General features: G+C 45.9%; 1 protein-coding gene across 1 annotated transcript; it reads left to right on the forward strand.

Moving 5' to 3' along the window:
* Positions 1-402: 402 nt before the first annotated feature.
* Positions 403-13,124, forward strand: TMEM230 (transmembrane protein 230). Its single transcript, XM_081922606.1, has 4 exons — positions 403-535; positions 5,591-5,718; positions 8,476-8,598; positions 11,560-13,124. The coding sequence occupies exons 2-4, from the start codon at positions 5,623-5,625 to the stop codon at positions 11,698-11,700; spliced, it is 360 nt and encodes a 119-aa protein (XP_081778732.1). The 5' UTR covers positions 403-535; positions 5,591-5,622; the 3' UTR covers positions 11,701-13,124.
* Positions 13,125-13,562: the final 438 nt, after the last annotated feature.

Consider the following 13,562-nt stretch of genomic DNA (forward strand, 5'->3'; position numbering starts at 1 on the left):
TTTAAAAAATACAATTACATCATTACAGCTTATTGTATTTTAGTGTGTTCTTGGAAGCCGCCCAGAGTGGCTGGGGATGATTATTATTATTACAGCGCAATATGGTATCAAAAGCAACCATAAATAATAATAATAATAATAATAACAGTTACATCATTACAGGTTATATTGTATTTTAGTGTTCTGTCGGAAGCCGCCCAGAGTGGCTAGGGAATATTATTATAATCATCATCATTATTACAGCGCAATACGGTATCAAAAGCATCCATAAATACGGTAGTTCCTAAAAGCGGCGCAAACGAGGCGAGGCAAATCCCTGGGCGTGGAGCGCCCCCTTGTGGCCGCCCTCGGCCCTCCGAGGGCGGGGCCAAGCTTCGGCATCGTCCAATCAGACGGAGGCGCCTTGACCCGGAAGCAGCTCTGGCGCGAGGACCGTAAACTTCCGGCCGGGGTGTCTGGGGACAGTCAGCAGAATCGGCGCGACAGAAGCGGGTCTGGCTGCCTCAGGGAGCGGAGCGATGGCGCTGGCCTGCAGGTAGGGAGGGGGCCGGCAGTCCTTGGGCCCAAGGAGCTCAGCGGGGCGGGCGGCGGCTTCCTGGCTGAATCCTCACAGCAACCCTGCGAGGTGGGCCAGGCCGAGACGTCGCCCGGCAGCTCCGTGGCCGAGGGGGGGGGTTGCTTATCTCTAGGGGGAAAGCTGCCATGGTCTACGTCTGGCGCCAGGATCCCTCATTTGCTCATTAAAAACAGCACCCACAACAAAAATAAATAAATAAAATCAAAATTCACTTGCTTTACTACATTTATACCCCCGCCTCCCCCCCTACTTAAAAACAGCACCCACAACAAAAATAAATATTATTTATTGATAATAATCAGCTAAATAGTTTGAGGATTTATACAACTGTGTAACATGCAGAAAACAGCATTTTTAGAGAAATCAAAGACTGGAACTGAGGGAAGTCGGGGGGGGTTCTGCGGGGGGAGGGAGGAAGAATGCGGGGGAAATAAGGATGATATGTTCCTGGGTAATATGTTTTGTTTTAATTTTGAATAAAAAGATTGATTATATATATATATATATATATATATATACACACACACACACACACACACACACACACATATATTATTATTGGGGGGGGGGGTGTTGCTTATTTCTTGGGGAAAAGCTGCTCTTCTTCCAGAAGCCACTGTCTTCTCCTGTTTGCATTCTGCATCTGGCGCCAGGATCCCTGTTTTGCTTCTTAAAAACAGCACCCACAACAAAAATAAATAAATCAAATAAATCAAAATTCACTTGCTTGCTACATTTATACCCCCGCCTTCCCCCCCAGGAGTTCAAGGTGACCTACATAGTTCTCCTCATCTCCATTTTATCCCCAAAACAACCCGGTGAGAGTGTGTGACTGGCCCTGTGTCACCCAGAGAGCTTCGTGGCTAGGTGGTGATTTGAGTTTACGCATATCCTAGTTTGACACTCTACCTCGATCCTCTCTAGATGTCATTCAAAGCATCTGGGGGACCAGATTGCAGGAGTGGGTTTTAAAACAATTTAAGGTGCTGAACATCTCGGTAGTGGCGCCCACCAGACATTTAGAAGACATCTAAAGGTAGCCCTCTTTAGGGAAGCTTTTAATGTCTGACGGACTATTGTATTTTATGGTAATATTTTGTTGGAAGCCGCCCAGAGTGGCTGGGGAAACCCAGCCAGGTGGACGGGTATAAATAAAAAAAAATTATTTCTTAATTAATTTAATTAATTAATATTGGGGAACTTGAGCAGTAGCTCCAAAAGGGCTACTGTTGCTCCTGGTGCGTTTGTTTACTATTAAGTTGATGCTATGGTCACCTTTGTACATAAAATTACCTAGGTGGCTTGCAAAATAAAAATAATGATTTTAAAAAGGGAAAAGAGCAGCATAAAGCTCCACAAGGGTGAGAACATTTTTGTAAATGGAATCCATGTGGGGGCTCTTTTGCTGCCTGGTGTTGCTTAAGTTGTAGGCATCTTTCATTTGTTTTGACTCGTTGTTTGAAAGCCTGTTTTGCTCCAGTTTTTCTTTCTTTCTAAAGTTCCATGCAGTCTTCAGCCATTGTCAAAACGATGTAGCTTTGGATGATAATGGTATCTTGATTTCTGTTACTGTTTTTAAAATTGGGTGTAGGCTTATAATTGCAGAAAGAAGTTTAAAAGAACCCCAGTGCCTTGAGTCACATAGAGGTGAGGTGCGTAGGCGCATAGTGTTGTGGTTTGGGGCAGACTAGGATCGGCTGCATGCAGATTCTGCATTCCTCTGCCCTGGGAGGTATTTCCAAGGTGCTTTTGGCTGCTAAACTGCTGGTGTGGTGCTCTAAAGGGAATTTGAAAGTGGGCACACTTTTCCAGGAACACATTCCTGACTCCAAAATGGGACTGAATGGATCAAGCCCGCCAGCTTTCTTAAATCTTAACTCCCAAAGCAAAGATCTGTTCACTCCTTAGTGTGACATGGATGACTAGGATAAGTTGATCCAGCGAGAGGGGGAGAGGTGCAGTGGATAGAGTATTAGGACGGGGTCCCCCTCCCAAATTCATCTATGGAAATTGTCAGTTGGTTTGCGGTCAGTCACCATCTTCTCTCACATGACTGTTGAGAGAATACAAGCACTGCCCTTGGAAGAAAGGCAAGGCCCTTCTATATTTTCATCTTTTTCTTATGTGGATCTGTGTGTGAAATCTGATCTCGAATTAATATTGCAGTGGGTTGGGGGTCACCTTCTCAAGAGACAGTGGCCTTTAATACATTGTTCCTAAAGTGAACGTGGACAGTTGTGTTCCATAAATGTATGAGGAATTAGAATCCAGTGCTTAGTAATACTAGTTTGTTTCATTTAGTAATGTCATTTCTGTAGTGCCTTTCAATATATGTTTCTGCAGCTGTTAGCCTCCCTGATATAAATTGTGATTTTCAGAAATAGAACCTATAAAAAAGGGAATTAGCCACTTCAGTGCCTTCTAAGAAGCTTAGTTGGTCTCTAAGGTGCTACTGGAAGGAATTTTTAAATTTTGTTTTGACTACGGCAGACAGCTACCTACCTGTTTCTAGGAAGCTGTCATCTTAGTAGTTTTTAAGCAGGGAGAAATTTGAGCTTTTCCTTAAGCTAGCTGCATGGAAGCTGGATACCTGACACCACTTGAGAAGTTGCTGGCTGCAGAAAAAGGTCCGCTCTGGGTCTGAAATGGCTGGAGTCTCATGGAATCTGTGTGTGTGTGTGTGTGGCAGGAAGTGGTGAGAAGAGGGGACAATGCTGCTTCTCACATGGGAGCAGAATTATTCTTGGGTCTGTAGAGATATAGGACCGTTGTGTAAGTCAGTGTTCCCCAACCTTGGGCCTCCAGCTGTTTTTGGACTACAATTCCCATCATCCTTGACCACTGGTCTTGCTAGCGAGGGATGATGGGAGTTGTAGTCCAAAAACAGCTGGAGGCCCAAGGTTGGGGAACACTGGGTAAGTAACTAAAAAATGAAACTGTGTTTGCTTTGAATGATCAAAGTGATTTTAAGGTCGTATTTGTTACCTCAGTGATCATTGCGGCTGAAGTGGGATTTAAACTGAGCTGAGGGCTTCTTGCGCAGTGAGAAAGGGAAATGCTACAGTTAATGTTGGCTGCCTTAAAGCTACCAGGCTCCATTCAACTTGGGGCAAAAGTACTTGAACAAACACCTTCCCTGTGCCTTCTAGATCTTAATTTATTTTTCTTGCTAATGTTTGAAGCATTTTAATTATTGTTTTTATGACTTACGTTTAACTACAGTTGTTAGCTTCCATGGATAGCTATCAAGAGGAAGGGTGAGCTAGAAGTAACAAAACAATATATTCTTGATGAGCGTGTTAGCCTAGCCCTGGCCAGAATACCTGGTGTATTTTCCCCTGTTTATTCAAATGTAATTTTCCTGTTCGCAGGGATTGGGGTGGTGTCAGCTTGTGTTCTGTTAACACAGGGTTTCTCACACTACAATTTCCATCACCATGACCACTGATCCTGCTAGCTAGGAATGATAGGAGTTATTGTCCAACAACAGCTAGGGACCCAAGTTTGAGAAACACTGCTTGGACTACTGCAATGCGCTCTACGTGGGGCTACCTTTGAAGGTGACTCGGAAACTACAGCTAATCCAGAATGCGGCAGCTAGACTGGTGACTGGGGGCAGCCGCCGAGACCACATAACACCGGTCTTGAAAGACCTACATTGGCTCCCAGTACGTTTCCGAGCACAATTCAAAGTGTTGGTGTTGACCTTTAAAGCCCTAAACGGCCTCGGCCCAGTATACCTGAAGGAGCGTCTCCACCCCCATCGTTCTGCCCGGACACTGAGGTCCAGTGCCGAGGGCCTTCTGGCGGTTCCCTCATTGCGAGAAGCAAAGCTACAGGGAACCAGGCAGAGGGCCTTTTTGGTAGTGGCGCCCGCCCTGTGGAACGCCCTCCCATCAGATGTCAAAACAATAAACAACTACTTGACATTCAGAAGACATCTTAAGGCAGCCCTGTTCAGGGAAGTTTTTAATGTATGATATTTTAGTGTTTCCTGGTTTCTATGGAAGCCGCCCAGAGTGGCTGGGGAAACCCAGCCAGATGGGCGGGGTATAAATAATAAATTATTATTATTATTATTATTAATTATTATTATTATTATTATTATTATCAGGAAGAACCTCCTACCTACACACACAGAGAGAGAGAGAGAGAGCGAGAGAGAGAGCACATTGCGGCTGTACTGGCATCAGATGAATGCACTGGGCCAGATGTTTTCACTCCTTGGATGTTTTTGCTCCCTGGAAGCCTTGCCCCACACCCCGAAAACAAAAGCTGCTGATTCAAGCTCTGTGGATATAGCTTACAATGTAACTTGCTAATGGCATAAAAACCGCAGGGCTTCGATCCCCAGCAGGAATAAATTACAGGGCTTTATAAAGTCCAGGGTCAAAGTGGTTTGCAGTGTTAAAATAGCACAGCAGGTGGAGGGCTAGGACTTACTCACCCCCAAACCTCCTTGGCCAATTCCCCAGGCGACTGGCTCAGCCTTTCCATCAGGGCCATTCTGGCTTCTAGCGGCATATCGATGCCAGGAGCAACTCTGGTTTTTAAACAGGATTGTCTGCCCTGCATTCTCCATGCATGCTTTAAAACAACTGCATTTCTACACCTTGTGAGTCCCCATCTATGGCTGAAAGTAGTCCAGACCTTCCTCTATATGGTCTGAATTTTCTTTGGTTTCCTTTCATTTGAAACCTCTGTGTGACTTAAATTGTGGGCCAGTGCAGATGGGGACTTCTCTGTCTGAGGGCTTAAGCTCAAATCCTGCATATGGGTTTCCTGCAGGCATCTGGTTGGCCAATGTGAGAACAGGAGGGTGGACTAGATGGGTCATTGGCCTGATCCAGCACGCTGTTCTTACGGATTAACAATTAAACTAATGCTCAAATGTAAACAAGCCCTTAGTAACACAGGGTGCTTTTCTTTGTTGTCTCAGTTCCTCTCCTGCATTAAAATCCGCTGTTCCTACTCTCTTCCCGTCCCCTCAAGAGCTTTTTCTCTCTCTCCCAGGCTGTAGGTGCTGATGCTTCCTACTGGTAAAGATGCCGTCCCGAACTAACCTGGCAGCTTCGATCCCCAGCAGCAAAGTGAAATATTCCAAGCTTGCGAGCACAGATGAAGGCTACATTGATCTTCAGGTAAAATGGGGGGTGGAGGAGAACCAGGACAAAATGAATTCCTTGCATTTCAGAAGCACCACTTGTGTCGTTATCCTCACTTGAGTTCAGATATCCCTTACAAGGTGGCAGTATCTTCCTGCTATTACATGTAGCCATTTACTGGGACTAGAGCATTCTGTATAACCCAAAAGGGTTTTGTACTTTGGGAACTAGAGTGTTAACCCAGTCAACATCTTGGGCTTGCTATTGAAAGGTTAAAGCCCCTATCAACGCAAATAAGCAATTCCTGTATTAAGCCTGGCCTCCTTGCCCATTTCCTTGCTTTTTCTTTGCTTCTGTGGAGCTGAGAGCTTAGACACACCTTCCTCTTCCTGCATCCCAAAAGGTTGTATTTCCACGGCAGCTTAGAGGATGTAAGGGTTAGCAGGAGCCTCTTCTGCTGCGCCTTCTCTTCTCAAAACTTCAGCGTAAAAGAGACAGCCAACCTGCCTCTCCTGATTCCTCTGCACAAGAGGCTCAGGAGAGTAGAGGGGTAGATGAGCCCACCATTGCAAGCCAAGATTTGTGGGCACTGGTGCAAATGCACAACTGTTCACGCTGTTCCTTAAGAGTCTAATAATAATAAATTTTATACCCCGGCCGGAGTCAGGCTCAGGGTGGCTAACACAAGTAAAATTACAGTAAAATCATAATGGGGGGGACCAATTTAAAATACGGGTTAAAATGCAATTTAAAATGGAGCCTCATTTTAAAAGTTGCCCATAGATCAAAACCATAAGGGGAGGGAAACATAAGGGTCAGACTGAGTCCAAACCAAAGGCCAGGCGGAACAGCTTTGTCTTGCAGGCCCTGTCAAGTCCCGCAGGGCCCTAGTCTCTTATGACAGAGCATTCCACCACGTCTGGGCCAGTAATGAAAAGGCCCTGGCCCTAGTTGAGACCAATCTAACCACCTTGCAACTTGGGACCTCCAAAATGTTGTCATTTGTGGACCTTAAGGTCCTCCGCCGGGCATACCAGGAGAAGCGGTCCTGTAGGGAAGGTGGGTTTCTTTCTTTCTTTCTTTCTTTCTTTCTTTCTTTCTTTCTTTCTTTCTTTCTTTCTTTCTTTCTTTTTCTTGGGGGTGGGGTGTTGGCTCCAGAGGAGGAAGCTTTTCCTGTAACTTCACTCTGCATTTACTATAGATGGGTAACTTCCTCCCTCAAGCATCCTGGTTTGCCAAGACCAGAGGAGGAGATTCAGGTCTAAATGGGGAGCTGATATATGCAGGTGCTAATTTCAGAAAAGGGATGAAAAGCAAGCCCGTCCCAAATGGAGATATTACCATCAGAGTGGAGGTTGGGTTTGGGGGTGAGAGGGCGGCAAACACACCCAGAACGTTTTATTTCTGTTCCAGGGTCGGTTGGGGTTTTTGCTCTTCCTGTGTTTTGTGTATTTATGAAGATGCATTAAAAGTGGGCCACTTGGAGGCAGCATTGTCACGCTGGCTGGTCGTAGCATTAAAGCAGACCTGGAATTGCCTGCTATATTGGCTGAACGTACAAAGTAGCTTTGAACTGAAGGCAGGCCGCTGGGCTCTCCAGCCCAGGCTGGCAGCATTTATCCCAGGTTTCATGCAGAGTTTTCTGTAACATTTGCTCCCTAGGAGGCTTTTCCTTGGAGACCTGGCAATTGCCTGTGTCCTTAAAGGTAAAGGTAAAGGTAACCCTGACCATTAGGTCCAGTCGTGACCGACTCTGGGGTTGCGCGCTCATCTCGCTCTATAGGCCGAGGGAGCTGGCGTTTGTCCACAGACAGCTTCCGGGTCACGTGACCAGAGCAGCACGCAGAAACGCCTTTTACCTTCCCGCCGGAGCGGTACCTATTTATCTACTTGCACTTTGACATGCTTTCGAACTGCTAGGTTGGCAGGAGCAGGGACCGAGCAGCGGGAGCTCACCCCATCACGGGGATTCGAACCGCCAACCTTCTGATTGGCAAGTCCTAGGCTCTGTGGTTTAACCCACAGCGCCACCCGTGTCCCTGCCTGTGTCCTTAGGTTATGCTTTTTACCTGTTCTTCTACCATCACCACCCCATTGGCAGTCACACTTTCAGCCAGTACAGCAGACCCCTCCTGGATGGGCAGCACCTGTGTTGGGAGCACTCCAGGATAATCGAATCTGAATGCACTCCTCCTACCAGTGGAAGAGGTTGCTCCCTTTCCCATGCAAGGAGGGGTTTTTTATTTTGCGGGGTATTTTTTGCTGGGCTGTTCCAGTGCTAAAAACAGAGTTGATTTGGGCTGCTTAGATGAAGCCTGAAAGCCACCCACCCGTACCAATGGCTCCATTGCTTGGTTACATCACTGGCTCTGGAGTACTATTCAACATTTATCTGAAGGAGTTGGGTTCCAACTTTTATCCCCATTGTTTACCTGCAGCTAAGGCACGTAGCACTTTTTTTTTGGGGGGGGGGAGCTGTAATTGCCCCTCTCAGTGACCTTGTTGGATCTGGCCCAGAGTATGTCTAGCCCACTGTTCTGAAACTCTCAGTGGAGTTTGATGCTGATGGACTAACCCCGTCATCAGATCCTTGAGAATCATCCTATGTGTGAACATGCAGGTTCCTCTCATCTGCCACTGATCAGCCTGACCTCTACACGTTTGTCTACTCCTGCCAAAGCCATCCATGCTGGCGGCTCTAGTGGTTCCATGGAAGTGTGATGCTTTCGTAACCGGGTTGAAAGTGGCCACTGATGCTTTTGAATGCTGACCTGTCTCTTCTTCCTCCTTTAGTTCAAGAGAAGCCCCCCCAAGATCCCCTACAAGGCCATTGCTCTGGCCACTGTGCTGTTCCTGATTGGCACCCTTCTCATTATCATTGGGGCTCTGCTCCTGGCAGGATACATCAGCAAAGGAGTAAGTGGCTCAGCTCTTCTGCCAGGGCTGATCTGGCCTTGGAATGATCATAAGCTAACTGAGATACAAGACATCAAAATTGCATTCTTGCGAAGCTGTACATAGGAGTCATTTATTTTGGAGGCAGGATTTGGAAGGGACTTTGGGGGCATGGTAATGGAGGGGCCGCCATTTTGTCTCAGTTTTGGCCAGTAGGGTATCTATGTGTGCTTTGAAAAAGTTATAGTTGGTGACCTGTTACAGCTCTTGCAAATAGTGGCTTCCTGACCCACCAAGAGGTCTCCCATCCTGGGACTAGACTTAGGTATTTATTTCACAAAATTTGTGCATCGCTTAATTGTAAAAAGCAAAAAGACCTCAAAGCAGTTTACAGAAAAGATAAAACGATAAAATTATCAATAGGAAAAATTAACAACAATAAAGTAACAGCACATTGCGTAAATTTCTAAACATCTGGCTAGGCTTGCCTAAACAGGAATGTTTTTAGCAGGCACTGAACAGGGTACAGCGAAGGCAGTTGCCTGGTGTCACTAGGCAGGGGGTTCCAGAGTGTAGGTACTGCCACACTAAAAGATTGAATTTTTACAAATACAAGAAAGGCATTATGTGGCACTTGTAGCAATGCCAGTTCCGCTGATCGAAGCAGCCCAATGGGCACATACAGGGGAAGGTGATCTTGTAGTTAAACAGGTGTCAAGTTGTTAACTTGCTAGCCTTTAGAAGTTGGTGTGTGTCGTGTTCCTTCAGGCCGTTCCATGGGCCTGACAACAGTTTGGATGTTATGAACGAGGGTGAAGCAGAGGGGGAATCCAAGTGAGTTTTGCTTCCTTTTCTCACACTTTTTTGAAAGCCCAGAGCTGAGGATGGGCACATTCCACATGTGGAGACATTGCGCCATTCACATTTCCTCATGGAGGAAGGAATGCAGTGCTTCAGGCACCTGAGCACATGAGGAGAGTTCTCTTTCTGCAACTGATCCAGCACTTTGTTCTCACAGTGGCAAACCAGATGCCTCAGTTGAAAGCCATAAAGCAGCACATAAGTGCCATGGCATTGACCACACACTGGTGCTGCCCCACCCTCCTTTAGAATGGCATTGGCTGATCTTGGAGGTTCTCCCCCTTGCATCTCTCTCATGACATCGGCATGAGATGGTCCAGCGCCGAGGGCCTTCTGGCGGTTCCCTCATTGCGAGAAGCAAAGCTACAGGGAACCAGGCAGAGGGCCTTCTCGGTAGTGGCGCCCACCCTGTGGAATGCCCTTCCAGCAGATGTCAAAGCAATAAACAACTACCTGACATTCAGAAGACATCTTAAGGCAGCCCTGTTCAGGGAAGTTTTTAACGTGTGATTTTACTGTATTTTTGGTTTTTATGGAAGCCGCCCAGAGTGGCTGGGGAGGCCCAGCCAGATGGGCGGGGTATAAATAATAAATTATTATTATTATTATTATTATTATCATCAAGAGCTGGGCTACTTAGTGGCATGGATTTCCAGACAACGTCATTTTTTCTTTGGGGATATTGGAGTGAGTGGCTTTTGTCAATAATAATAATAATAATAATAATAATAATAATTAATAATAATAATAAATATTTTATTTCTATCCCGCCCTCCCCAGCTGAAGCCGGGCTCAGAGCGGCTAACAACAGTGAAATAACACAGCATTCTAAAATCAATTCATTATAAAATCAGTTCAAATCAAATCAAATCAATGGCCACCATTGGGCTAGAGTTCTGTGAGGATTACCAAAGGAGGGGGTCAGGCTGTGCCTTGGCCAAAGGCCTGGTGGAACAGCTCTGTCTTGCAGGCCCTGCAGACAGATGTCAAGTCCCGCAGGGCCCTAGTCTCTTGTGACAGAGCGTTCCACCAGATTGGAGCCGCGGCCGAAAAAGCCCTGGCTCTGGTTGAGGCCAGCCTAACCTCTCTGTGGCCCGGGATCTCCAAGATGTTTTTGTCTGAAGACCATAAGGTCCTCAGTGGGACATACCAGGAGAGGCAGTCCCGTAGGTACGAGGGTCCTAGGCCGTATAGAGTCTATCCAGAGTCTTTAACTGATCTCTGCATACCGGAATACCCTCACCCCCAAATTCGATTTGATAGTGACCTTGGAGAAAGTTTGTGTTCCTTTCTAATATATGTGAAGTAAAGGACACGAGTCAGGTGGTGTTCATCAGATGAGCTGTGCATAAGCAAGCTGGCAAGGGAGCAAGCTGCCAGCTAGCTCTATAGAAGCTCCTTTTATTAGCACAACATGCAAAACCAGTCAGATACATTTTGGACTGTGACAGTTACACATCTTCCAATCCCGAGATTGAGGGGTGGTACAAAATTATTTTGGCACCTGTTTCCACCATTTTCCCCTTGAACAATGTATGACGAAGGAGACAAAGGTCACAGACAGGGCACAGCAGTCCACTGAGAGAGCAAAGGTTAGATAGAGGGCATGATGTTCAGACAGCTGTGGCTTGTCTGTGGGTGGGAGCGTGCTTCACACCCGAAGGTCACGCGGTCAGACAGCTGAGGCCTGTCTGTGGGAACTGCTCCACACCCGCCGATCATTCCTTCAGGAAACATCCAGGATTACAGAACTGTAGAGTTGGAAATGACCCCAAGGATAATCTAGTCTAACCCCTTGCAATGTTTTCAGTACTGTATCTGTACCCACTTAAGTACATTGTGGTTGGGATGATGTGGGAGGAAGCAAGAAAGGGGACTGGTGTGAATGGTCCCAGTTTGGACTGGGTGGTCTTCTGCCCCCTCTGGCTTTCACAGTCTTAGTGCTGGTTTTCCTGTGCAATGATGGCTGCAACTTTGAACGGGTGAATGGGCCATTGCAGGCAGAACTTTCACATCTCCTCACCTCAGTCTGCACATCTAGCTGCATGTTGCCTGGTATAGAGAAGGCTAGCTGTTCCAGGCCAAGGTATGAAAAAGCCCTTATTCTCTTTTGTTTTCCAGGGGACCGATCGAGCGATCCCTGTCCTGATCATCGGAATCCTGGTCTTCCTTCCTGGCTTCTATCATTTGCGTATTGCGTATTTTGCTTCCAAAGGCTACAGGGGCTATTCCTATGACGACATTCCTGATTTTGATGACTAGAAGATGGCAGAACACAGCTTTTTCTTAGGAAGAGAAGTTTTTGCAACTTTTGCAAAAAAACAAACCACAAAATGAAAATGGGGGTTTCTGCAGAATTTCCTTTTGATTTAGGGGAGAATGTTGCCACATCATGCAAAGCAAATCATGTGAGCAGCTGTCACGGGAAACGTGTTTTCTTTGAGAGGGGAAGTTATTTCTGGGCAGCAAATGCAGCTGTGCCTCTTAGCCCAGTTCCATATGGAGACACGTGAGCTTAAGGGGGAGGAAGAAACTCAGGTGTTTTCGTTTCGTTTTTTTCTAAGTCTGTTGGTATTTCTTCTGAGTTGGCTTTTTATCTAGAGCTGAAAATCTGCAAAGCGAGAACTGGAACTAGTGGCTGTTGATTGTGTGACCAAGAAATCTGTTCAGGCAGGCAGTCTAGCAATTTGACCTTTTGAGGAGCTGGTCAAAATTTAAGGAAAATAGACGGTGGCTTTTAACACCACCTAGAACACGACATTTTCCAAGAAGCCCAATTACTAGTCCTCGCTGATACTTTGCTAAACTCTTTTGTGAAAACTCTTGTAGAATCCCGAGAGCACAAATCTGGAAGTGGTGTGTAGCTGTCGTGACTCAGGCTGCAAGATACTGCCATTCACTCCTGGGAACTGGCCCCAGGGTGGTTCAACATAAAACTAAGCGATACATAAAAATAGAGAAAAGACTGAAAACCCAGAAAAAAGCATGTCCTCCATGACATACACACTCTGTTTCCTCTCAAACAATGAGTTCAAGAGCAAAAAAGAAACCGTATAAGAAGGCATTTAAAAAAACACACACATGCACACACTTTTGTAAGCCATGTCCGACAAAGTCTCTCACTTTTGTGGGTGATCCAAAGTATACCAGAGTTGACACACCTCTGTCTGGCTGACCCAGATTAGATCAGTTCCAACCCCTGTTAAAGTCTCTTTCCCAGGTACCATGCCAAAAGGTTTCCTATTACATCTCTCCCCCCACCCAGCAGAATTCAAAAACTGTTGTCAAGTGGGACACAACTATTCAAAGATGCTGTACTTGTCCGTTCTGTCCACTGTCTAAATCAGCTTTTCTCAAACTGGTGCCCTGCGGACGTTTTGGACTACAGCGTCCATCAACCCCAGCCAGTCCATGCAAGCTGTAGGATGAGAGCTGTGTAGGAAAATGTACCATCTTTAGAGGAGGCTGATCTAAATGCTATGCAGTGTTCCTGAACTGTATACATAGAAAAATCCTAGTCTGCATAATAAGAGTTCCTTTTGTTTTGTCTAAACCTCTGCTTAAGTCTGGATTCCATGCTAGGTTCACACAGCTTTTAGAATGCAAAAGAGGATGTATGCAATGAGATTTTAATTTGTGCTTGCAGAATATGTAATTAATATAAATAAAGAACATACAATATTCTACCTTGATTTAATGTCATCTTCTAAGCAATGTGAAGGGTTCTTGATTTTTGTCGATAACACGGCAAGGGGAAATGGAAGAATCGGGGCCACAAAGGAGGGACAGGCTGTTCCGAAGAAATCCCTTACCCTGACCACTTGACCTACTTTCCAGAGCCTTTATCAGAAACTAGCAAACTTCGCTTCAGGGCTTGACTTTTGAAAGGTTTGAGGCACTGGATTCCCTGCGGACAGCCAACACCTGTGAGTCTAGGACCACAAAAACCTTTTTGGAGATGTTGCCACAGAGAAAAAGTCTAGCTCTATAACAGAACCCCTGCTTTGCATTTTTAGATAGATCTGGGAAAGATTTAGTAGGTGATAACAGCTTCCTGTGTTCACATCAGCATTCCTCATGTGTTTCACAATGTGAGATCCCAGCCCCGAGGAGCTTACAATCTA

Source organism: Podarcis melisellensis (genome assembly GCF_964234715.1).
Source record: "Podarcis melisellensis genome assembly, chromosome: 8".
NCBI lineage: Eukaryota > Metazoa > Chordata > Lepidosauria > Squamata > Lacertidae > Podarcis > Podarcis melisellensis.